Raw genomic sequence first — 22,906 nt, 5'->3', positions numbered from 1 at the left:
GTGGAGGAAGGGGTTAATGGAGCTTGGGGCCAGATGAGACAGGAAATGATCCAGGCACTAGGAGGAAGGCTGCTCTTTTGATGAGGTGGTCCAGCCTGCTAGGTCAGAATCCCTTCCCTGGTTCCTTCCTCATGGGCTACTGCAGGGCAGGATCTGGCCATCCCAGTTCCAGCACTGGAGGAGGCCCCTGGCGGTGCATTTACACAGCCCCTTGCTATGCCTATCTGAAGGCTCCATTAGTGCCTAATAGGATGGTGAGGAGCTTGTGAAGCTTGCCTACTGCTGAATGCCAGGCTTGGCATCTACCCCTGCTAGGAATGATCTAATGCACCAGTAGCTATAACAACAGAAACAGTCTGGGAGGGGGAGCGCTGAGCAACAGGCCAGGCGATTTCAGCTGTGAGCAAAAAGAGGAGCTGCTGGTGCCTGGATTCGGGGTGCAGCGAGAGCTCAGTCCTGGCAGAATTTAGCCCAGGGCTCCATTTGTTCTAGTTCACCAGAGTTGGAAGTTAATTTGGCCGGTGCCCTCCTTTCTGTGGAAACAAAGCCCACCCTGTAGGGAGTATTTTTAGAAAGTGGTGTGTGTGTGTATTAGAGAGAGCATGCCTATGCACAAACCCAAGTCCTGACTGACACACCTGCACTTTCTCTCCAGATGCACCTTTAGAGGGGGCTGCATTCAGCCAGAAATGTGGCAGTTGCTGCATGAACAACTTGGCTGCCTGGCAGGTTCCTTGCAAGTCACTGCTGGAAGGTGGCGAAGGATCCTGCACTTGGGACATCCCCCTTGCCTGACTGTGCACACACTGTCCGGTGCTTACATAACTTATGACATGGGGTGGGGGGAAACATGGGAGCCAGGAATGGTGTAGTGGTTGGAGAGTTAGACTAGGACCTGGGAGTCTAGGCTTTGAATCCGCACTCAGCCAGCCTGACCTACCTCACAAGGTTGTTGTGGGGACAAAATGGGGAGGAAGAGAACCATTATGCCACCTTGAGCTCTTTGGAAGAAAGGTGGGATATAAATGGATTAATAAATACATTTTATTTATTTTTTACATCTGTGGCCCTTCAAATGTTGTTGGACTCCAAATTCAAGCAGTCCCAAAAGCCAGCGTGGCCAATGGACAAAGATGATGATGACGAGAGTTGTAGTCTGGAAAATTCTTGAGGACCAGAGACACATTCTCTGCTCCTGCCATTTTTTAAAGCCTTTCATGTGTCCAAGCATATTATATCTACTAAATCACCCTGGTGATTTGTTACTTGCTAATTTGCTGGCAAGACCCAGAACTTCATCCTGTCACCTCTGCTTGACTCAATTTTTCAGCCTCCCTCCCTGACCGGTGGGGGGTAGGGGGAATCAGTTCTACTAGAAGAATCTCCTCTACATTTTCTGTGGTGAAGTCAGACACAAAGAATTAATTCAGCTTCCTGCATTTCATGGTTCAACAGCCTCTCACTGGCTGGTTTCCAGTTCTTAAATAAGAAACAGTTTTATTGTCCTATAGTTTTTAGCAACAGGCTCCCCAAAGCCCTTTTTTGTTATGCTTGCAAAAGTAAAACAAAACACACTAAATCTGGTTATAAGCCACCAAGCAGACTTTTTGAAAAGTTGAAAGGCAGGGTATAAATCTAACACACCCAAGCAAAACAAATAACTGTGAGGCTATTAGCTTCTGTTGTTGTTGTTGTTGTTGTTGTTGTTGTTGTTGTTGTTGTTGTTGTTGTTGTTTTAAACCCTGGAATACCAAGTTGCTTTCCTTGAGCCAGATATAGCCAGAAGTGGCCCCTACTCACCTGTTCAAGAAGATGCTGCTGACATCGTCATGGGTGATAGGGGGCTTCTTGGAGCTGGCAGCCATCCTCAGTGGGCGCAGGAAGTTGTTGACCAGGATGTGCAACTGCTGAACATACTCTGCCTCCGCTTCCAGCATGCTGAAGACCACCTGGTTCCTCTTCCGCATGCTGTCCGCATGAGGTGAGCGGATGTAATCTTGGATGATAGTCTTCCATTTCCTCCTGCACAACCAGCCTCGTAAAAAGCTCTGGACCTGATAAAAGACAAGAAGTTTCATAAGGTGATCACACAAAGCAACAGGGAGAAGTACTAGGTGACCATTCGGCATGGAGCTTTCAAATTGGTGCAAGGAAGTTCCAGCAAGATTTCATCACACACATCCCAGCTCTGCAAAGAGATTCATCAGGCTCATTTTGCAGGGGCTGGAACAGATCTCTCTGTCCCTTCTGTATTTAGAAAGCTTCAATTATTTCCCTGAGATTAGATAGTGCCCTTCACTGACTGCTCCTCTGTTTATTATTAAATGGTGTATTTAATATCTATGTGCACACAGGTACCTATTAAAACACAGAATTGCAGGGCATTAATCTATTTTGGATTCAGAATGTGTTCCAGTGGCTGGGGGTTCCTATGAAACAAAAGAGTGCCTCTGAGCATGCATGAGGTCATTTTCCTTCTCTGCTGAGAAACCCACAACCAGACCCTATATAAATCTTGGTGGAAACAGAAGCACTTCTGGATCGGTGCATAAAGCTCAGGCAGATTGGCCCCAGGGCCTTGGATTTTGGAAGTGTAAATATTGTATATATACTCTATGTTTGCACTTGTACCTAGCATGCCAATTCCACTCTCAGGAAAGGCTTTGATATGTCTCTAAGCACCATCACACACTGGCACCAAAGGGTATATACACAGAAACATTTGCTACAGATAACGCAATACATAAATAAGAGCAGATCAAAACACCAATTACAACACATTAATACACCTTTCAAGCCCAGTATTGTTGACTCTCACTGGCAGTGGGTCTCTGGAGAGTCCAGCAGGGCTTCCCATCCCTAACTACCTGGGCCTTTTAACTAGAGTGGCCACTGTGGATTGAACCTGGGATTTTCTGCATGCAAAGCAGGTTCTATATCCCCTTCCCTGAACTGCAGGCCACATTGGCCTGGTATTCTGTTCTGTGGGCACTTGAGGCACACGGGGGAAGGAGATGGTATCTGGTGAAGGCAAGGCAAGGCAGGCAGAGGCTGGCCAAAATAGCCAGATGCAAGTCATAGCCTGAAAAATCAGATCAAGCCAGTGAAGATTGGTCAGAAGCTCTATCACAGAAGGCAGATAAAATCAGGACCTCGGACAGCTCCAAATGAGCATTGCTAGTTGAGGATTCCCTACTTAGTCAGAACATAAGGAGAGCCTGGCCCATCTAGTCCAGCATCCTATTCTCACAGCAGCCAACCAGATGCCCCAATGGAAAACCTGCAAGTGGGATTGGAGCACAAGAGCACTCTCCTCTCTTATGGTTTCCAGCAACTGACATTCAGAAGCACTGCTGCCCCCAATGGGGAGCTAAACCCAATGGAAGTCTTCTATAGGCTGACAAGGTCTGTAATGTGGCTTGTTCCATCTTGGTTCCGTATGGGGTTTTGCCATCTTTGATTTCTGCGAGGCTGAAAAGATAGATGTTTGGCACAGGGAACTCATCCTCTGAGCCCAAGGATGGTTTCACGGCTGTGCCCACCCTGTTGAGAGGGCCCCAATTCAGTACCAGGAGTTCTCCCAGAACCAGGGGTTCTCTCATGAGAAAGGAGTAATAGCCTCGTCCTCATCGAGTTTTTCATTTGGGTACCAAAAGTTTCCAGGATTGGGTTGGCTGCTGTTAGCCTTCATCTGGGCTTACAAGAGGGGACCTATTTGCTCCCCACTCCCAGACACCTCCCCACACATCATGGAGAGGTGGCAGTCTGCACTAGGTCTCACCAACCGTGTGGGTGGGTATAGGGGGCCCTGAAGCAGCCCAGAAACTACAGCCTCTTAATGAGCTCCAAGTGACGCCTTTGTGTTTCCTAAGCTCAATGAAGAAACGGCAGGGTGGTTCCCCCGCTCCTCTGCTTGGAATCTCCTGGGTGACAGGCAGCATGAAACGCTGCAGGTCCTACGACGTAAATCAATGCAAGATTTTCATCTGAGAGGCGAGGGAGGTTTCTGTGTGGGTGAACCTCCAACTGCAAGGAAAGGGCAAGGATGAAGAAACAAACTGAAGCCTGGAGATTCTTTAGCGAGAATCCAGGAAACACCAGAGCCTGCCAAATGTAAGCAGCCAGGGTTCCTTCTGCAGGAATTCATCTCCCCCTATCTCCCACCCATCTCCCTGTGTTGCTTTAATATCAACCTGAAGCTGCTGGAAGAGATCATCTGGGGAGCTGGAGAGCAGGATCACCATCAGTATGTAGATGACATCCACCCAGATCTCCACCCACCCACCCCGTCCTTTTTTCCATCATAAGACAAGGAGGCACTTGGAATCTGGAGGTTGTGTTGGACTGCATCCTTTTCCCTACTGACAAGGCAAATGTTGGGGGCAGTTGAAGCCTAACCCAGGAATGGGCAGCCAGCTTGCTCTGGATAGAGTAGCACCCTTCCCTCCCTCCGAAAGTTCAGGTTCATAGCCTGACAGTGCTGCGGGCAAAAGTGCCTTGGCACACCTGTGGGGCTTTCTTGGCTCCAATATCCCCTCCCTTGGGAAGGTCCCTTCTTCTCCACCTCTAAAAGAATAGTGAAAAGGCAAAGGGCCATAGCTCAGTGGTACACCATCCGCCTTGCAAGCAGAAGGTTCCAGGTTCAATCCCCACGGGCATCTCTAGGAAGAAACTCCTACCTGAAATCCTGGGGAGCCGCTGCCAGTCAGTGTAGCCAATATTGATCAAAATGGACCAATGGTTCTGATTTGCTATAAGGCAGCTTTCTGTGTTCCTATGTGTTCCTTTTGCAGCCAGCACTACTGTTATCTGGCCCAGTAAACTGAGTCCTTTTGCTGCTCTGTTTTAGTGAGCAATGTTGTCTCGACGTATAACAAGTCAGTGTTTTATTTTCCTTGTTTTATTTTATTGCTTTTACTTGTCTTTTTCTGCAAGCTGCCTTAGGGACTCTTTGCAGAGCCAAAAGTGGCATTAAAATATCAATTTAAGCAAACAAACATTTTGTATCTGCTTCCTGGCCAATCTCCCTCAACTAATCCATAGCAAAGGCCATCCTCCATAGTCTATGGGGAATACGGTGTGCATAAGAGCCCAGGGAATCTGTAGGAGTCCAAAGTGGAGGCCCTCCCACCATGAGCACCCTTGAAATGGTTCACTGGGAAGTCTCCTTTTATAGATGGAGATTGAAGAGTAGTCCAGCGATTAGCCACCCTGCATCTTGTGAACCAGGAGATCTGAGGAGAGGATGAATTTATTTATTTTCAAAATTCACTGGATGATTATTTTTTATTTTTTCACAAAGTCCACAAAGCAGCATTCAGTCACATTTTCAATACAATAAAGTAATATTATAAAGATAAAAACACAGCAGCCAAAACATACACAAAGAGAAGCAGAAAGAGAAAGAGAAAGAGAAACTGATTTCTGGGTGCAGAGTCGGTGCAGACTCAATAAAAGAGCCTCTGAAAAGCCAGATATGATCACACGGGGGGAAGGTGGGCCTCCCAAGTGCCACAACCTCAAAGTCCCTGTCATTTTACTCAAAGTCATTTTACTGGAATGTGGAGCAGGGTCTTATCAGCAGATGTCAAAGGAGAAGCAGGACCACTCAGAGGCATTAAGGATCAGGGACCCAAACTATTTAGGAGACAATGCAGACTGAAAAGAAATAACTGATCCTTCTTCCCAGCCAGGAGCTGTGCACTTTTCTTTCTCCACCCACAAATGTTTTTTGTGGGAGAGCTGGTGGAGAGATCTGGGTGTATCTGGCCTGCAGTGGCTGTGATCCAGACAATGACTTCCTGGGTGCCTGTTTCCATCCCTTAGGAATATCCTCACATTTGTATGTCAATATCACTGTGAAAAGACATCACCTGGACCTTCCTACCACACAGAGAAGCACAGAAGCACACAGAGACATTGACTTCCCCATTCTCTGGCACCATCCAGGTGTTGCAAACCACAAGCACCAGCCTAGCCAGAAAGTTTGCTCTCCTTCCTGGAGGTTAATGGCATTGCAAAGCACAGAAGAGGACACTTTACCACCACCTTCTAGCTATAATAAGGCTCTTGCTCCTCAATTATGACAGATGTTTTGGACTCCAACTTCCACCAGCCTGCGCTGGCTGAGGCTGATGGGAGTCCAAAACATCTGGAAGGCTGGAGCAGAGACCAAGCTCTCTAAAACACCAGAGCCTACCTTCTTGATCTTCTTGATGTCACTGTCATCGTCGTTGGGTGCATTGGTCTGATTGGACTGGATGCGCTCATTGTCTTTGAGTAAGGCTGCAATCTGGGAGCAGACAGTAAACAGAGAAGTAAAGGTGAAAGGACTGACATGCTAACAAGCCTGCTTCACTCAGGGGGCCCATCATGATGAAGGCGCCCAGCCAGCAAGAGATGCACTTCTAGCAAGATGTACGGAACTCCCTGGAATTCCATGGGGGAGCTTCCATCACAGACTTATTTCGATTTGGGCATTTCTATGCCACCCAATCAACTGTGTCCTCTGGGCAGCTCATGAATTAAAATCAATGAAATTCAAATGAAACAGTACTAAAAACAATCAATATTTACAAGCATTGCCAGCACAATTAACAAACAGCAGCGTAAAAGCACCCAACAGCATAAACTAAGTAAAACACCCCCCCCAAAAAAAAGAATAAGGAAAAAGAGGTATAAGAAATAAAAACATAGGATTTTAAAAGAGCAAACAGTCTTCACCTGGTGTCAAAAGAAACGCCTAACATAGGCACCAGTTGAGCCTTCTCAGAAAGTATTCCATAAGCTGGAGGAACACCACTAAAAAGGCCTTTTCCCTGGTAGGCAATAATAAACTCATATAGTCCTTTGCCATTTTCTTCCATATTATTGCAGGAGGCACACACAAAGTATTTGCTTTTTTTTACCAAACCACTTGATGTTAATATAGGGTGAATTCCACAAAACGTATCTGATGAAGAGCCCTGTGCAACTCAAAAGCTTACATCACGAATAGGCAAACTTGGTCCTCCAGATGTTTTGGGACTACAACTCCCATCACCCCTGACCACTGGTCCTGTTAGCTAGGGATGATGGGAGTTGTAGTCCCCAAACATCTGGAGGGTCAAGTTTGCCTATGGCTGTCTTACATCCTCTTATATCAGTTGGTCCAGTATAAGATATCATTTCAATGAAATGCTTGAATGAGATCCCCAAGGGCCAGTACTCAGGTCAATGTGTGGGGGATCAAAGGGGGGTCCCTTAATACAAGTTCCAGTAGGGATGGTTGCACCTTCCCTTTGCTTTTCCAGGCTGAACACACACACACACACCTTCACCCATTCCCCACAAGGTGACTTGGCTTCAGGGGCATTGTCAAGGTTTGGCTCCAGGGGCTCAAACTCCCCATTCCATCTTTTCCGCTGGGCCCCAATTCCCCTGCCCTCCTCTCCCTTTTAAAGTGTTTAGAACATCTTTTAAAAACTTTGATCTCAGGGTGGCTGGATGTGCTTCCAATCCAAACACAATGCCACAGGCCAGCTCAGAGGGCGGATGACACAAGTCCCCCTAGCAATGCCTTTTGCAAGATGCACAGCCACCCTGGAAGGAAAGATAAATAAAGTTGTAGAGTTGGAAGGAACCCAAAGCACCCTGCAGTCCAACTCCTTGCAAGGGAGGGAGGGAGGGAGGGAGGGAGGGAGGGAGGGAGGAGGCCCCTGCCTCCACTTTTTGAAAGCTACAGATGGGGACCAGGGGGGAGGACACTGGCTCTGGAGGGGAAGAGAGTTGACAGCACAGTGGTGGTCATGTGTGTCTGTGATGGTGTTCAAGATTAGTGGCTAAGTGCCTCCCAGTCACTCTCTTGCAGCCTATACTGCTTTGCAGGGTTATTGTGAGGAGAATAACGTGCCCCCTGCTTGGTTTTCAGGCTTGCCCATCCTGCTATGAGGGCTTTGATCTGGTCCTAAGAGGAGGCAGGACCTGTCTGACATGGCACAACCCACCAGCCTCCTTCCCTACCTGCCTTGTGACCTGCTGCCTCAGCTCTTCACTTTTTGACTGAAAAGATGGCAATACCTGTGCCAGGTAGCCAGGCCTCCTGCCCTTGTACTTTCAGTTGACACAGCCAAATCCCTCCTGTTCAGGGCTGTCTCTTAGGGACTGGGGCAAGGAGCTGATAGCATTCTCAGTATTATTTCATATAAATGTTTTTGTTTTTTTAAAGGGTGGTTACTTTACGAAGGGAAATTTGGAATTGTGTTGCTTGGAAGCTGAATCACCATCAGTTAGGTAAAGGAAAACACATGCGTTGGTGATGTAGATGTAAAATTGTGACTTACTCTGAATTAATTAGCCTAGTGTATAAATATCATCCCCCCCCCTAATCTGATTAATGTCTTTCTGTGTTCATGCTTCTGTAGCCCAAACCGCACCACCCACGCAAAAGAGAAAGGTATTGGCAGACTCAGAGTAACCCTGAGATTTGCAAATGCTCTAGAAAATCTCTAGAGAGAAAAAACAAGAGAGAGAAGGATCCAGAATAACTCAACAACATGTAATGTTGAGCCACTGGCAGGAAAAAAGGGGGGATGGAATGGAGTTATTCGGAAAGGACAGGAGGAAGAGGCATCTGACACCCAGTCATGGATCATCCTGGGAATTGTAGGTTGTTATTGGTGCTGACCTCACAAGGTGACCATTCCAGGCACCCTTAATCAACCACAGTTCCCAGGATCCTTCAAACTATCAAAGTGGTATACTAGTGCTTTAAAGGCATGGTGTGTGGATAGCAAGAAGTACAGAGCGGACCATTCTGTTGTCAGAAGGTGTTATTTCCTGATTCAGACTGAGAAGCTGTTTCTCAATGCATCAATCAATGGCAGCGCAAGCAGTCCTTGAAAACCACAGGAAAACTCCAAGGTTTTAATGCAGCTGAGATTGGGCATAGTATCCCACTTTCCAAAAAAGTCCAAAAGATAGCAGCAGAGCCAAGAGCTTCCTGATCTTTGACCTTTTCTAACTCAGTTCTTATTTAGAACGAAACATTTAAAAGTTGGCCCAGATAATGCCAACCCCAAAGCTAAAACAGTCGAACCTCAATGGACAATCCAGTCCAGCATCCTGTTCTCACAGTGGACATCCAGGTGTTTGTAGGACACCCACAAGCAGGATCCAAGCCCAAGAACCTTCTCCCATCCTGTGGTTTCTGGCAATACTTTCTTTGATCTGTCCCAAATCTTCTAGCATTCAGCTTCATTGGGTGTGCACAAGTTCTGAGAGAGGGAGAATTCCCCCCCCTACTTTCTAGCTTACTACAGCTCTGCAATGTGGTCTGTCATAATACTGCAGGTCAGAGTCAGGGCTGAGGTTGGTTTGGATTCCCAGGAAAACATTCCCAATATCCATAAAGGTCAATCAGCTTGAATTGTCCACCTCAGACAACCTCCTGGGCCAGACTGATCAGGCAGTTGCACCCAGAAGCCTCATGCTTCCTTATCTTGCATCCGTTAACTGGTTGCACATTTTCAAATGTTCAAAAATGGGATGCATAAGCAAACACAGGTTGCACATGAAGTACAACTGAAGTCAGAAGGGAGACTCCTTGTCTTGGATGCTCCCTGCTGCTTTTTCAACCCCTCGGCCCCTTAGCTGAGGTCACGCCTCGGCAACTCACCAGAACAATGTTTTGGTGCAAACACTCCTTGTATGAACTGAAAGACGGAGATGTAAAATGTCTATTTCCATGCAAAGAAAACTCCAAAACAAATCAAATTCAAGCATGCAAATGAACTGGGAGGCGTAGAAGCAAGATTGGCTCTGGGGAAGTGACATCACAACAACAACAAATCAGAGATGCAGGAAAGCATTGTCCCTTCGAAGCTGATGCCATTCAGTTTAACATCCTGAGGTTGCCCCTAGCAACGAGATACAGAGCAGCCTCCATTAGAGCCCTGGTATTTTTAAACATCACACCCCCTCTTTTTAAGTGTCATGCCGCATGCCGCATATGGGTGCTCTGGGCAGCAAAACAGGGAAAGGGGGCAGGTGGTTGTGAGGATCCTGAGTTATGCAGGAGGCTTGCTTATTTTTAAAAGGCCGCCCCCGCTCCACTCCCAGAGATCAGGGTTGTGGTGGAGTTGAGGGGCTAGAGAAAAAGTAGGGACCTCTTCCTAGGCCTAAAAGGGGGTGGGGTGTCCACTGAGTACCTCCTGGGAGACTTCTGCCTGGCAATGCAACCCCTCTCTGTCCCACTCTTCAGGCAGCATATAAACACACACCTAAAGGCAGATGCCTTCCCACAAAGAATTCTGGGAACTCTAGTTTACACCTCACAGAACTCAGCACTCTGAGCAGACTACAGTTCCCATGATCCTTTGGGGTGTGATGTGTTTCAAATGTACAGTGTGCATGCCTTGGAAGAGAGAGTCTTTGTTCCATTATCAAACTATTATAATTCATGCGCAGGAACACAGAAGACATAAAAGGCTCAGTACTCAGTCCCATTCATCTGAATAGGGGGGGAGGAGAAGGAGTGCAAGCAAAATGCAGGTGTTCATGGGGAAAGAACTGGGCTCAGAGAATGTGCACATCTGGCGCACCCCTGAGCCCAACATGGTCTCTCTCCCCCCCCCCCCAGCATGTCCTTCAAACTGTGGCCCTGTGGCAAGCCCTCTTCTTCGCAGGAGTTTTCTATAGAGAGGTTGGATAGCCACCTGTTGGGGATTCTTCAGCTGTGATTCCTGCGTCACAGGGGTTGGACTAAATGACCCTTGGGGTCCTTTACAACTCTACAATTCTATTATTCTAAGTAGCTGAGAGGAAGGGTGGGATTTGGTCTGTTCTGCTCTGAAGGAGCAGCTGTGTAGCCTTGTGGATTCATTACTGTCACTTAAGGCTCAAGTGACTTCAAGTGGCACAAAGTGCCCTCTGTCAGTTTTAGCTGGTGGCCCCACTACACCCCTGTCTGGAGAGGGATAGCCTAACTCCTGTTATTAATAATGATATTTTTTCATTTGTACCCTTCCCTGGGTTGCCCAATCCACTCTGGGCAGCTTCCTACACATATTAAAGCATAATAAAACATCAAACATTAAAAACTTCCCAATACAGGGCTGCCTTCAGATGTCTCCCAAGTAAAATAATTTTTTATTTCCTTGACATTTGACGGGAGGGTGATCCACAGGGCGGGTGCCACTACCAAGAAGGCCTTCTGCCTTGTTCTCCGTAAATCCACTTCTCGTAGTAAGGGAACTGCCAGGGGACCCTCGGAGCTGGACTTCCGGGTCCAGGCTCAATGATGGAGGTGGAGACACTCCTGTTTTCAATGCTCTGGCAATTGCTCAGCTAGATTACTGCAATGCTTTATATGTGGGACTGCCATTGAAAATGGTTGGGAAACTGCGGCTGATGCTGAATTCCGCGGCCAGGCTGCTCACTGGTGCAAGAGGTTCTGAGCACATTACGCCAATCCTGGCCGAACTGCACTGGCTACCAATTAGTTTCTGGGCCCAATTCCAAGTGCTGATTTTGACAAATAAAGCCTTATGTAGCTCAAGACCCCCATACTTCAAAGACCACCCCTTCCCACATGAACCAACCCAGACTCTGAATTCCCCACATGAGGTCCTTCCCCATGTGTCCACTCCAAGGAAGGGGCAGAGGACAGCAACACAAGAACAGGCCTTGTCAGTGGTGGCTCCCTGCTTGTGGAATGCTCTCCCCAGGGAGCCATGCCGGGCGCTATCACTGTGTTTTTAGTCCCCCAAAGTCTTAGGATCTTGATTTTCTGCTTATCTTTTCATGGGTTGGGAAAGGATCTGCTCTTGTATCTGTCTATATTACTTGTGTATTTTAAGTTGCTTTATCCTTGTTTTTAATGTTCATTTTTGCAAGTCAGTTTGAATTTCACTTTTGAGGGAAAAGAAGCAGCAACAAATAAACAATAATAAATAATCACAGCTGGTGGACCTTTCAGTGAAAATCTTGTCCCCATAAACCTACCAACCAAACCACTGACTTTAACTCAGTGTGCAATTTATTCATAATTAGGCATTATCAAACAGATCATATTCAGAACAAAATGGACTCACTTCTGATATTAGCCATGCTAATAGCTGAAATGACTCCTCTGCAAGCAGGGAGAGTTCCTGGCTGGTCTGCTGATAAATCTTTTACACAGCAGAAAGAGCTGCTTTTCCCTTTCAAAATCCAGTAAGCAAAATTTGCACATTAAAGGAAAATGTCATTTGATCTGCTCTTCAAAGGGTAGTGGGGTGTTGTTGAGGGGAACAGCAGAAAGTACAACACTAAGACTTTAAGCTCAGAGGCAGACTAATTATGCACCAACATATTGATAGTTCTTGGGTTACTTGTTGCTCAATTTTTTTAAGCTATACAATGAACAGCTTTGACCCATAACATTCATGCCCATGGCAAGGTCTGCTACTGCTGGAAGAAACCAAGTTTTCAGATTAGGGGTCTTCCAGGCATCCCTTCTAAAATCTGTTGAACACCATAACTTGCCCAACCGACAGTATCCTACTCAGCCCCTTTCCAGATGAATATTCGGGTATTAATGTCTCCTGCACAGCCAGCACTAAGTAACTGGTGGAACTTCAAGCAGTCTCTTGTCAAAGGGTAAACACTCCAGCCCAGAGACTTGGTTTTCAAAACACCATTCAGACACAGGTTCTTCCATGCAAAGGCAAGACACAGGTTCAGTCCCTGCCTGTGCATGTGTGAATCTGGTTCCCATGGCATTTTCACCTGGGATGCTACAAATCACTTCACCTCTAGAACATGCCACCTTTCTGATGGCTTTCCTTTGCATTACAGTTGCGGTTATTTATTAAATTGCTTAACAATTCACCTCTCTCAAAACAGCCCAAAGTGACTGACAGAAATATTTAAAAAATTAAACTAGATAAAGTTTTAAACCAAAGAAATAGCAACAATGAATCCACATTCTTGTATTCATTAAAAAACCCCTGAACAACTTAGGTCCAGGGTACCTTAGGGATCATCAGAATATTTCTATTCCAGCTCGGTCACGAGATCATTTGCAGGAGTGTCATTATTCATTCCCTGAGTTGGTGATGCTCATTTGACAGCAATGGAAACCAAGTCATTGGCCCAGTCCTGTCCGTCTCTGTGGAGATTCAGCAGGCACCTTCTGTGCCAACCTTTAAATATCTGCTGAAAAATTTCAATTACACCAGGCCTATTCAGGCAATTAAGAGTCCTGCAAAACGGGTTACTGATCTTTGTTTTAAACTTCTTTGTTTTTAACCTTTTATGCTTTTATGGTATGATTTTAGCTTATTTTTGCTGTTGTGAACCACTTTCATATTATTATTTTTTTGTAAAAAGCGATATAGATACATTTTTTTAAATAACTAAATAAATAAATACTGCTACACAAATGCAAACAGTCCATAAACATAGTAAAATCAAAATAGGCAAAGTATACAATTCGGCTAAAAGCAAATTGGAAGTCAGAGAGCAGCAAAAACAGCCCATTGTGTGCCATCAAATACCCCAAAGAGCAGGAAATGCAGATGGGGTCCTTCAAATTGCTGGCAAAAAAACCAAACCCGCTGAGAGGAAGGGGGTACATTTCTCCTGGCATGATGCATGTCTGAATGCAGCCTACAAGGACCAACCACACAGGCTCCTTTGCCCTCTGCATAATCAGCATGTTTTTACCTCAGATTTCAGGCGCTCAGTCTCTATTTCTCCGTCTTCAATTTGTTGCCTGAGTTGCTTGGCAACTGTTTTCTCCGTTTCCACAATCTGAAGTAAATGGAGGTACTTCTGCATTAAAGCTTCATGCTCTGTAGCAAGAGTCCTATAACTGTTATATAGACAGAGTTGTTAAGACATTTCCTCCCTTTCCGTTGCTTTTCCTGCCTGCTCTGCATCTCACACCCACCCACCCACCAGGCTAGGCACTCATGACCACCAACAACAATGGAAAACTTGGGGGATCAGGTCCATGTGCTGCCCTAAGTGCTGTCATTGGGGTGGATCTTGTTACTCATGGTGGCTTCCTCAAGCCGTGTCTGCTGCCAACACAATTAGAAAATCCTATGGGGGGGGGGGGAGAGAGAGAGCCAACCCAACAAGCCATCAAGTGATAACTGCATTCATCATGGGGGGAAGGGAATGGCACGACTCTGCTGCTACAGTTCAGAGCATGAACTTTCCCTGCCACTGCTTGGCTTGAATTTGACCACTCTGATTGATCCTTCCCATCAAGCTCCAGCCATTCTTTTTATCCAAACACTTTAGAACAGCCATTTCCCAACTTAGTGCCCTCCAGAAATCTTGGTCTACAACTCCCATCATAGGTGCCAACTCCCTGGGGCCCTGGGTGACTGAGCACCCACAAAATTCCCCATGAAGGTGCCCAGCACCCACAAATTTCAGTGCCAATATCATGCATGCTGCATGGCACTCATGGCCCGGGCACCCACAGTTGTGGGCCAAGCCAGCACTACTGACTCCCATCAGCCTCAGCCAGAGCAGCTGCAAGAGCTGAGGCTGATGGGTGTCCTGGTTCAAAGCATCAGGACCAGGAGACTGGGGAAGGCTGGCTTCCCATATTCAGCCTGTGAGTAATAACAGCGAAGAAGTGATTATCTGAAGATCAAGATTCCATGTCCAATTCCCAAACTTGCACTCTGCCACTGTTACCCAGTGGGCCACATATAGAGGCCAACCCACATAACCCCAAAAGAGGCCCTGAGCACATGCCAAACTCAAACTATGCTCCTACTGGCCACAGACACCAGGCATGTTTGCTGCTTGATCTGCCTTGCAGCCACATCAATTTTTAGCAGAAGTCAGGGATCATAATTGATCTGGCTACACGCTGGAGCAAATGGACAGTGGCTTCTTCCACTGTGTGACCAGCTGTGATGCTCTCTCCATTTTCCATGTGCTCTGTGCCAGCTTTGGGTCACATGGATCAACTCTATGAGCCCACAAGGATCAGCGAGAGATTCTGCAAAATCTCTGGCAACCATTATGAAGATGAAACCCTGAAGACCTCAAAGACCTTTTCACTCCCATCAAGGAGGCAGATTCATGTCCTGCTATACTAGGCTTGGTTTACTGGCTTCAGTGGGACTGACCTGACACACTGAACCTGGTACTAAAGGACAGGTAAGGCTGCTACCCTATATCTACTAACATGGGAATATGTCCCATTGAAGTCAGTGTACCTTACCTCTGAGTAGACCTATATATGGGTTTGGACTGCAGGCGATTAGGAATGGCCAAGCTCCTTCTAAGCTGGCAGTGACTTTGGTTGGGAAACACAGGTAAAGCCGCATTGAACTCAGCATGGTTTATTTCTGAGTAAAGATGTCGAGGGCTGTACTGCCATTTAATCCCATTCTACGAGTTCTATGAATTCAAATATTCGTGGAAGGATCTGGCCCACAATATTTCACATGTGAGTTGGGTGGGGGAGCCGCCTCTTTGTTTCCCTGCTTGGTTAAAAGCAGCCTTTCCAGGAAAATGAATTGAATGTTAAAAGAAAGGGAATGGAATTAAAACGCAAATGTCAAGGATGAATTCTTATCTCTGGCTGTGGCAACTGGCAGCGTCCCAGGTGCAGAGGCAGAATTAAGAGTAGAGAAAAGAATATCTGATGCAACATCCTCTCCAACTCCTAAGTCTGCCCAGCTGCTGCCCAGCACATTTTGAGAAGGCCAGAGAGTGGGGGGGGGGGACACCCTCCCTCAGCCTTCTGTCAGCAAGGCCACAAAGCATCCTCTGTGCTGCAAAAAGGCATCCCACCTTCCACTCCAGACAAAGCAAACTGATGCCTGGAAGTGTAGGTGCTCCCATTCTGCACGGCACACCTGCTTGTTTTAGGCTGTTTCTAGCAGTTCTATGGGCAACGGTTGAAGGAGAGCAAGGACACTCCCTTAACACCCCAAGCCTTCTCCAGATGCCTCCCCCCCCCCCCCGGCTTCCTGCTCCTACCTGGCACTGACTACACACACTGATGCTTATCTTTGCAATCAGGGCTTTGACAAGGCAGTCACCTTGGGAGGCAGGCTGGGCACAGCTGGGAGGGGGCGGCTGATCTGGAGCCCAAGGACTGTGCTGCTCACTGCCTCCTGTGCTTGTTGCCTGCAGCCACTGCCTGCTCCCCTCTTGCCTCCTTTTTTTCTCTCCCCCACGTTCAGTGTGCTGGGACTTCCCTGGGCTGCCTCCAGTCGCCTCAGGTGGCAGCAGAGAAGGGGGGGAGGGGGGCTCCTGCCATTTTCTGTTTTGCCTCAAGCAGCAAAATGTCTTGGGCCAGCCCTGTTTGCAGCCATGAGATGTGGAACGCAAAACGCAAACCAAAAACCCAACAACAAATTCAGAGGTTGTTAGGATGCTGAATTCTAGGCATGGAGCAAAATCCTGTGCTTCTTTAGAATTCCAGAGTCAGCCCAAGCATTGCTCATTGTCAACTTTTTCTCTGTAAGCAGCCCAGAGGGGCTGATTTCCTCTTATATGGTTTCTTCTGTGCTATAATAATAAATTATTATTATGTTTTATCGTGTTTTTAATATTATGTTGGGAGCCACCCAGAGTGGCTGGGGAAATACCGGTAAATATATTATATTACTACTACTACTACTAATACTAATAATATTACAGTACTACTACTACTTATGAGCCATTGCTCAGCAAGGGTGACCAGAAATAAGGCCTCTTACTGGCTCCCTCTCCCACTCTCTCTCCCCCAGCAGAATTAACATGGTCAGTGGCCTCTTGCACCTGACCTGACACATGCCAGCCCAGCCCTCCAGCCCAAGACACCTTGCCCCAGCAGGATTCATGTTCCACGGAGCCACTGAGAAAAGGAGGAGGACTTACCTGGCATGGCTAATGGCTGCTACCCATTCATCACAGTCTTTAGCATCTTCTGTCCTCAGCTCCAGGGTTTTCTGGTTTTCATGGTTGAAGTTAACGGTGAAATAATGCTATAAAAACAAAGAGAAGAGCTATTACTCCTAAAGACAGCCAGCTGCATTCCACTGCAAGGTTGCCAAATATCACTAACTCATCCTGGCGTTGTTACACAGAAGACACAGAAAGCAGAGGACTAACTCAAAAGGTTACAAATTTATTACGGGGAAAGTCCATGAAAAGCATTTTCTAGCAGGCAAAAGCATGGAAGCCATGACAGATTAGATACGGCTTTTGCAGCATTATTGGGCTGTTGTTGTTGTTGTTGTTGTTACCATCAATTTATTAATCACCTTCGGATGGTAGGTAGTCTGCCTAAAGGAGAGGAGAAAGCAGTTTGCAGCCATTCCCTCCTCGCTTTGCCAAGGGAAGAGGCCAGAGGGCCCCAGGAGAGACCACCAGCCACTTCCAAACTACAGAAATGCCATTGCAGGGGGTTGATCTAGATGACCCTTCAGATCCCTTCCAACCCTATGATTCAATGTCTCTTCCTTCCTGGCTTATTTTCTGCAGTGCACCTGGCTGCTTTTTGTGGTCTGGCTTGCATGGGCTGGCTGTGGGAAGGGGGCAGCAGTAGTGGGGACAGCAGATGCCGGCCCTGCCATTTGGGACATGGGAGCTCACCCAGATTTCCCCTCCAGAGGCACTATGATGAGCAAATGGTTTGGGGCAGCTACTTTCTATGCCCCCCCCACTTCCTGTCTCTAAGAGGTGCCAATGCTGAACCTTTGCAGCAGGATCATGGACCAGCATTTGAGAAAGCAAGGGGCATGATGGACACATGCCCATGGAAGGCACCTGCCCCAGAACAGCCCCCTAGAATCCAGGCCACCCACCAGCCCTGGAAGCTCCCCCCCCCACCCCGCAGACTTTGCTACATCTCAGATGCCAGGCTGACATGGACAGGAGCAGAATGGGGCTTGGCACAGAGGCTATTTTTAGCCTCCCTTGGCATTTACTGTATTTGTGTTAATTTTCATCAGGGCGGCTTCGAGCACCGCAAAAGAGTTTTCGCAGTTCATCTACTCTCCTTCCCTGCAGTCTCCTAGGAAACAAGGGATGTTCTCTAAGGCCAGAGACAGAACCGAGTAAGTTGGAAAATAAATAAGGAAATGCTGAGCGCCGTCCGTTCTGCCTCTGGCTTCCGCTCTTGCCAGGACGTCCTGGAATCCACAATCCAACCACATGGCCCCACAAAACTTATGGCCTCCAAGCACAGACTAAAGCAAATGCTCTAGAGAGGGAAAGGGCGGCAGGAAGCTGAGTGGCAGAGCAGCTGCTTGGCATGCAGAAGGTCCCAGGTTCAATCCCCAGTGGCATCTCCAGGAAGGGCTGTCTGGAAACCTGGAAGGACATTGCTGCCAGTCAGTGTAGGGAACACTGCACTAAATGGACCAGCAGACTGACACAGTATGAAGCAGATTCCTTTGCTCCTCTCTTACTCTAGCCAATGGACACATCCTCTTTTGGACAACCTTCTGTGGCCACATGCTGGAGGTGGGTAGGGCAAAGGTGGCAAAAAAGGGTCATAGCAACAGATGCAACCCTTTCCTATACACTGGTACCTCGGGTTACATACGCTTCAGGTTACATACGCTTCAGGTTACAGACTCCACTAACCCAGAAATAGTACCTTGGGATAAGAAATTTGCTTCAGGATGAGAACAGAAATCGTGCTTCGGCGGCGCGGCAGCAGCGGGAGGCCCCATTAGTTGAAGTGGTGCTTCAGGTTAAGAACAGTTTCAGGTTAAGAGCAGACCTCCGGAACGAATTAAGTACTTAACCCGAGGTACCACTGTATATGGTTAATTACAATCCAGCAAGCTCTCGCCTGTGGCTCCTAAAAGCTGCCAGCATGTGACAGCAACCACACCCAGGGAATGGCTTTGACTGGCCAGCTAAATCAGGTGAGGATATGGGTCTCAAACCCTCAGTGAGTTATGTGCAAAGACAGGCTCTGGTGGATTGACTGGATGAGACCAATAGGTGGTCCATCGGCCAATAAGGTGGTTTTTGCACATGCTGTAGAGCAGTGTTTCCCAACCTTGTGCCTCCAGATGTTTTTGGCCTACAACTCCCATCATCCCTGACCACTGGTCTTGCTAGCTAGGGATGATGGGAGTTGTAGGCCAAAAACATCTGGAGGCACAAGGTTGGGAAACACTGCTGTAGAGGGAAGTGAGGGGCAGTTGAGGCTCATCAACCTGGGAAGGTAGCCCATCTAGAAAAAGGAATATTCTGATCCTAAACCTCTGCCGCCATGCGGGATATCCTAGGGAGAAGAAAAGTCTAAGGAGTAAACCCTCCACAAATCCAGAGTAGAGTTCCTGGGTCAGTTGGATGGTGCCTTGTATGCCTCCTTCTGGGAATTCCTGCAGCCAAGCTGGTGCCAAACATGTTGCTTTCCTTTGGACCACATCAGTGAGGCTGGTGTGTGTGTGTGGTATTATCATCTGGGTATCCCAGGACCTCAAATACACACTGCCTAGGCTTGCACCGCAGCATTGGTGCTGCTAATGCAACCATGCACACCACATTGAGATCCTTGGAAGATAAAACTGGTACATGAATAAAATTAATAATAACACATATAATAATCATTGTAATGGTGTCTAATGCACCCTACCATTTCTTATCTCCATTTATTCTTTATTTTTTACACTATGTGCAAAAAGCAATGAGGAGAGAGTGCTAAGATATCAGAGCCGCATGATAATATGAAAGCATATTAATCAAAAACACAGCTAAGTCATTCTTTTTCTCAATTCGGATTGAAGCTGTTTGTGGGGAAAATGCATCAAAACACAGCATTTTGTAAGAAACAACAGGATAGCTATTGTTAGAGATTTGGGGGGACCCCCCTAGACCCTAGAAATTAATAAATAGTAGGATTTTGATTATTTTAAAGTTGTCATATTTTGAAGAGAAAAAAAAGAGGACGCTATAATGGCTCTCATTTTAAATACCCCTACTATATGTAGGCTTTAGAAACTGTGATATATTGCTGTTGGGGGCAGGAGAAGAGAAAAGGAAAGCAAGTCTTCAACCACCGGTTATGTCAATGTCTCATCCAGAAAGTATAGCCAGAGACATTTCTGCAAATTAAAAAAAACCACCTGGGCAGAAATTTTACCCCTGAAAAAGAGGGCATGTCCTAGAAAAAGAGGACACATGGCAACTCATTTATTTGGAGTATTGAAGCAAAGATTGGGGGCCCATGGAAAAGTACAGGCTTAATTTAATTCCAAGCAAGTGCCACACCTGGACCTGGGATAGAGGCGCTAACATGACAAAACGTGTTGATGGCCCATCTAAGAGGAATCCTGGGCCTGGGCAGAGAGAGACTGCCATGTTGATGGGGTGCATGTTTGAGGTTACAGGGTGGGAGTGTTTTTAGCAAGGTATGTTGAGAAGAAGAAGGGAGAACAAAGACCAGGATCCATCTTGGGTAGGCTGGCTGAAGGCCGGCTGGGAGAGATGACTTTGACTCCAGTGCTGCACTGCTGTGGGGAACAAGCCCCTCTTGAAATGACCATGTTGTAAGAGATGGGCTCCCCCCGTGCAGACTGAAGGTGTCGATATGTGAATAAATCATATTTCTTAAAGCTACAACAGTCTCCACTGTGTTTCCTTTCTCGAAAGAAACACAGAACCTAGGTGAGTGCCTGGAACCCCCTAGAATCTTGCTACTGCTCAGCAGAGAATGGGGCGGCACCTAACTTTTGTAACAATATGGATTGGGGCCCACATTGCATGTACCCTTCTTCCCAAGCCAATGGTGGGAGCATACTTGATGTAGTGTAGACAGGAGGGTGTGAACTACTTCTTTGCCGCCACCCGCTTCTGTGTCTAGCTGAAAAGCAGCCTCTGAGGCTGCACCCAAGAGCAGGGAGGGAGGCAGCGCAATCTTGTCTACCATTGCAATTCTGCTCAAAACTAGACACATTATTCAGCTGCAAAGGGACAGTGGTTCCTCTATGATCCATCCCCGCCAAAGAGAGAAATGCAACAGTGCAAAGACAGTTTTGAACTCCTCAGCAGCAGAAAGGGAACAGTTTGAATAACCCCTCCTGCCTCTTCTTCCGCCACTCAGCTTGGCAGCCTCCTGAGACTGCAGCAGGTTAAAAAGAAAACAAACAGAACCCCCCCCCACACACACACCAATATCTGATGTAGAACTCTGCAGCATGTCTCATATGTCATGACAATGATGGAGGAGTTCAGTAGAAGAGTGGCAGAGAACGCCTGACCCTCTTCATCTCAATGGCTCTTCTGCTGTTGACCTCGCCTGGTGCAACTCTCCAACAGCAGAGTTCTTTGGATCCCCCACACAATGCTTCTTCAAGGATATGTTGCAATGCACGATTTCCACAGCAACCTCAACGCATTCCAGGCCAGGCTGAGCAAGGGCTTCTCTCATCTAAATATAGCTGCTGTAGTCCTGATTCTTCTAAGGGCATCGACATCTCTCCTCCTCCTGAGCAGATGTGCTTTGGGCCACATCCTGGCAAAACATTCCAGGAGCCCCTCCTTGTCTTTCTCTTTAAACTGCCCTGTTTAAAAGGCCTAAAGACACAAGGCAGGTGCTACACAACAGGGCACACCACATCACCTTTCGACACAAAACCAAATAGGCATCACTGGCAGCAAAGGGCCCCAGCAAGAGAACCTCATCACAGCACTGCTGCCTCCTGGCCTCTTCGGCCCAGCAATCAGAGTCCCATCCAGTGTTGGAACTTTTCCATGGCCCACAGCATCCTCCCCTTTCACCCCCTTGCATGAGAAGAATCTAACTCTAAACTGTTGTGATGCAAAATCAAACAAACAGTTAATTGATTCTGGATGTTCTTCATATATGAGTTACGATGAAGATTTATTTGGCAGCATTGACCATGTCAACCCGTCAGCGGATTCAAATTGCATATGGTGAAACCATAAAGAGATGTGGTATAGGTCCAGGAACCTTAAACTGCAAACTTAGCAATCAATTGAAAGAAAATCACGTGCATCAAATCCTCTACAGTGGTACCTCGGGTTAAGAACTTAATTCATTCCGGAGGTCCGTTCTTAACCTGAATCTGTTCTTAACCTGAAGCACCACTTTAGCTAATGGGGCCTCCCGCTGCTGCCGCACCACTGGAGCACGATTTCTGTTCTCATCCTGAAGCAAAGTTCTTAACCCGAGGTACTATTTCTGGATTAGTAGAGTCTGTAACCTGAAGCATCTGTAACCCGAGGTACAGGGATGAAGGTAAACCAAAATGCACCAGTCACAGTCAAGTGCATAAGCTGTATCACTGAGAAGAGTGTTAAAGTTTATTTCCCTCCATTTACTGAAGCACCAGACTGCAAGATGTAGTATGCACTGAGGTGTATGGCCCACTTAATGTTCCCTCCCTAGGGAAGTATAAATACATACTAATATTTCTGGATGATTTCTCAAGGTATTGCAATGTGTACTTTCTAAAGGAGAAAAGTGAAACTGTACAGTTCAGAAAACACATCACCACGGTGAGCAATAAGCTTCAGAGGAAACCCACAACTTTGGTCAGTGACAGTGAAGGTGAGTTTACCTTGAGCCACATGAAATCTCTTGTGGATGAAGAGGGGATTACACACAAGTGGGGAGTGTTTTACACACCCTTCAACAAAGCTCAGTCACTGAGAGAAAGTTTAGGTCTCTTATGGAGATGACAAAGTGCATGCCGAGTGACCCTGGCCTTCCCAAACAAATGTGGGGAGATGTGGTAGCCCCTGCAATATATCTCCACAACAGATTGCCAACCAAGAGAAGTACATGTACAGCTTTAGAACTTTGACATGGAAGAGTGCTGTGTATGTCACACAAACATGTATCTGGCAGTACAGGCAGTGAACATTTTAGGTGTGTCCAACTGACACGTGATCGCAGACATGCGGGTCCTTTTGGACCCAGAAGAGGGCAGAACGGGGG

General features: G+C 47.0%; 1 protein-coding gene across 1 annotated transcript in view; it reads right to left on the bottom strand.

Annotated features, from left to right (window-relative positions):
* Positions 1–22,906, bottom strand: part of RASGRF1 (Ras protein specific guanine nucleotide releasing factor 1) — a 57,669-nt gene that overhangs the window by 28,659 nt on the left and 6,104 nt on the right. The window contains exons 2-5 of the mRNA XM_081888159.1: positions 16,861–16,967; positions 13,687–13,834; positions 6,200–6,292; positions 1,801–2,054 (exon numbers count right to left, since the gene is read on the bottom strand). Of these exons, the coding sequence (XP_081744285.1) occupies positions 1,801–2,054; positions 6,200–6,292; positions 13,687–13,834; positions 16,861–16,967 (602 nt within the window). The remainder of the gene's footprint in view (positions 1–1,800; positions 2,055–6,199; positions 6,293–13,686; positions 13,835–16,860; positions 16,968–22,906) is intronic.

Source organism: Podarcis melisellensis (genome assembly GCF_964234715.1).
Source record: "Podarcis melisellensis genome assembly, chromosome: 14".
Classification (NCBI taxonomy): Eukaryota; Metazoa; Chordata; class Lepidosauria; order Squamata; family Lacertidae; genus Podarcis; species Podarcis melisellensis.
This window is presented reverse-complemented; position numbering and strand designations above follow the sequence as displayed.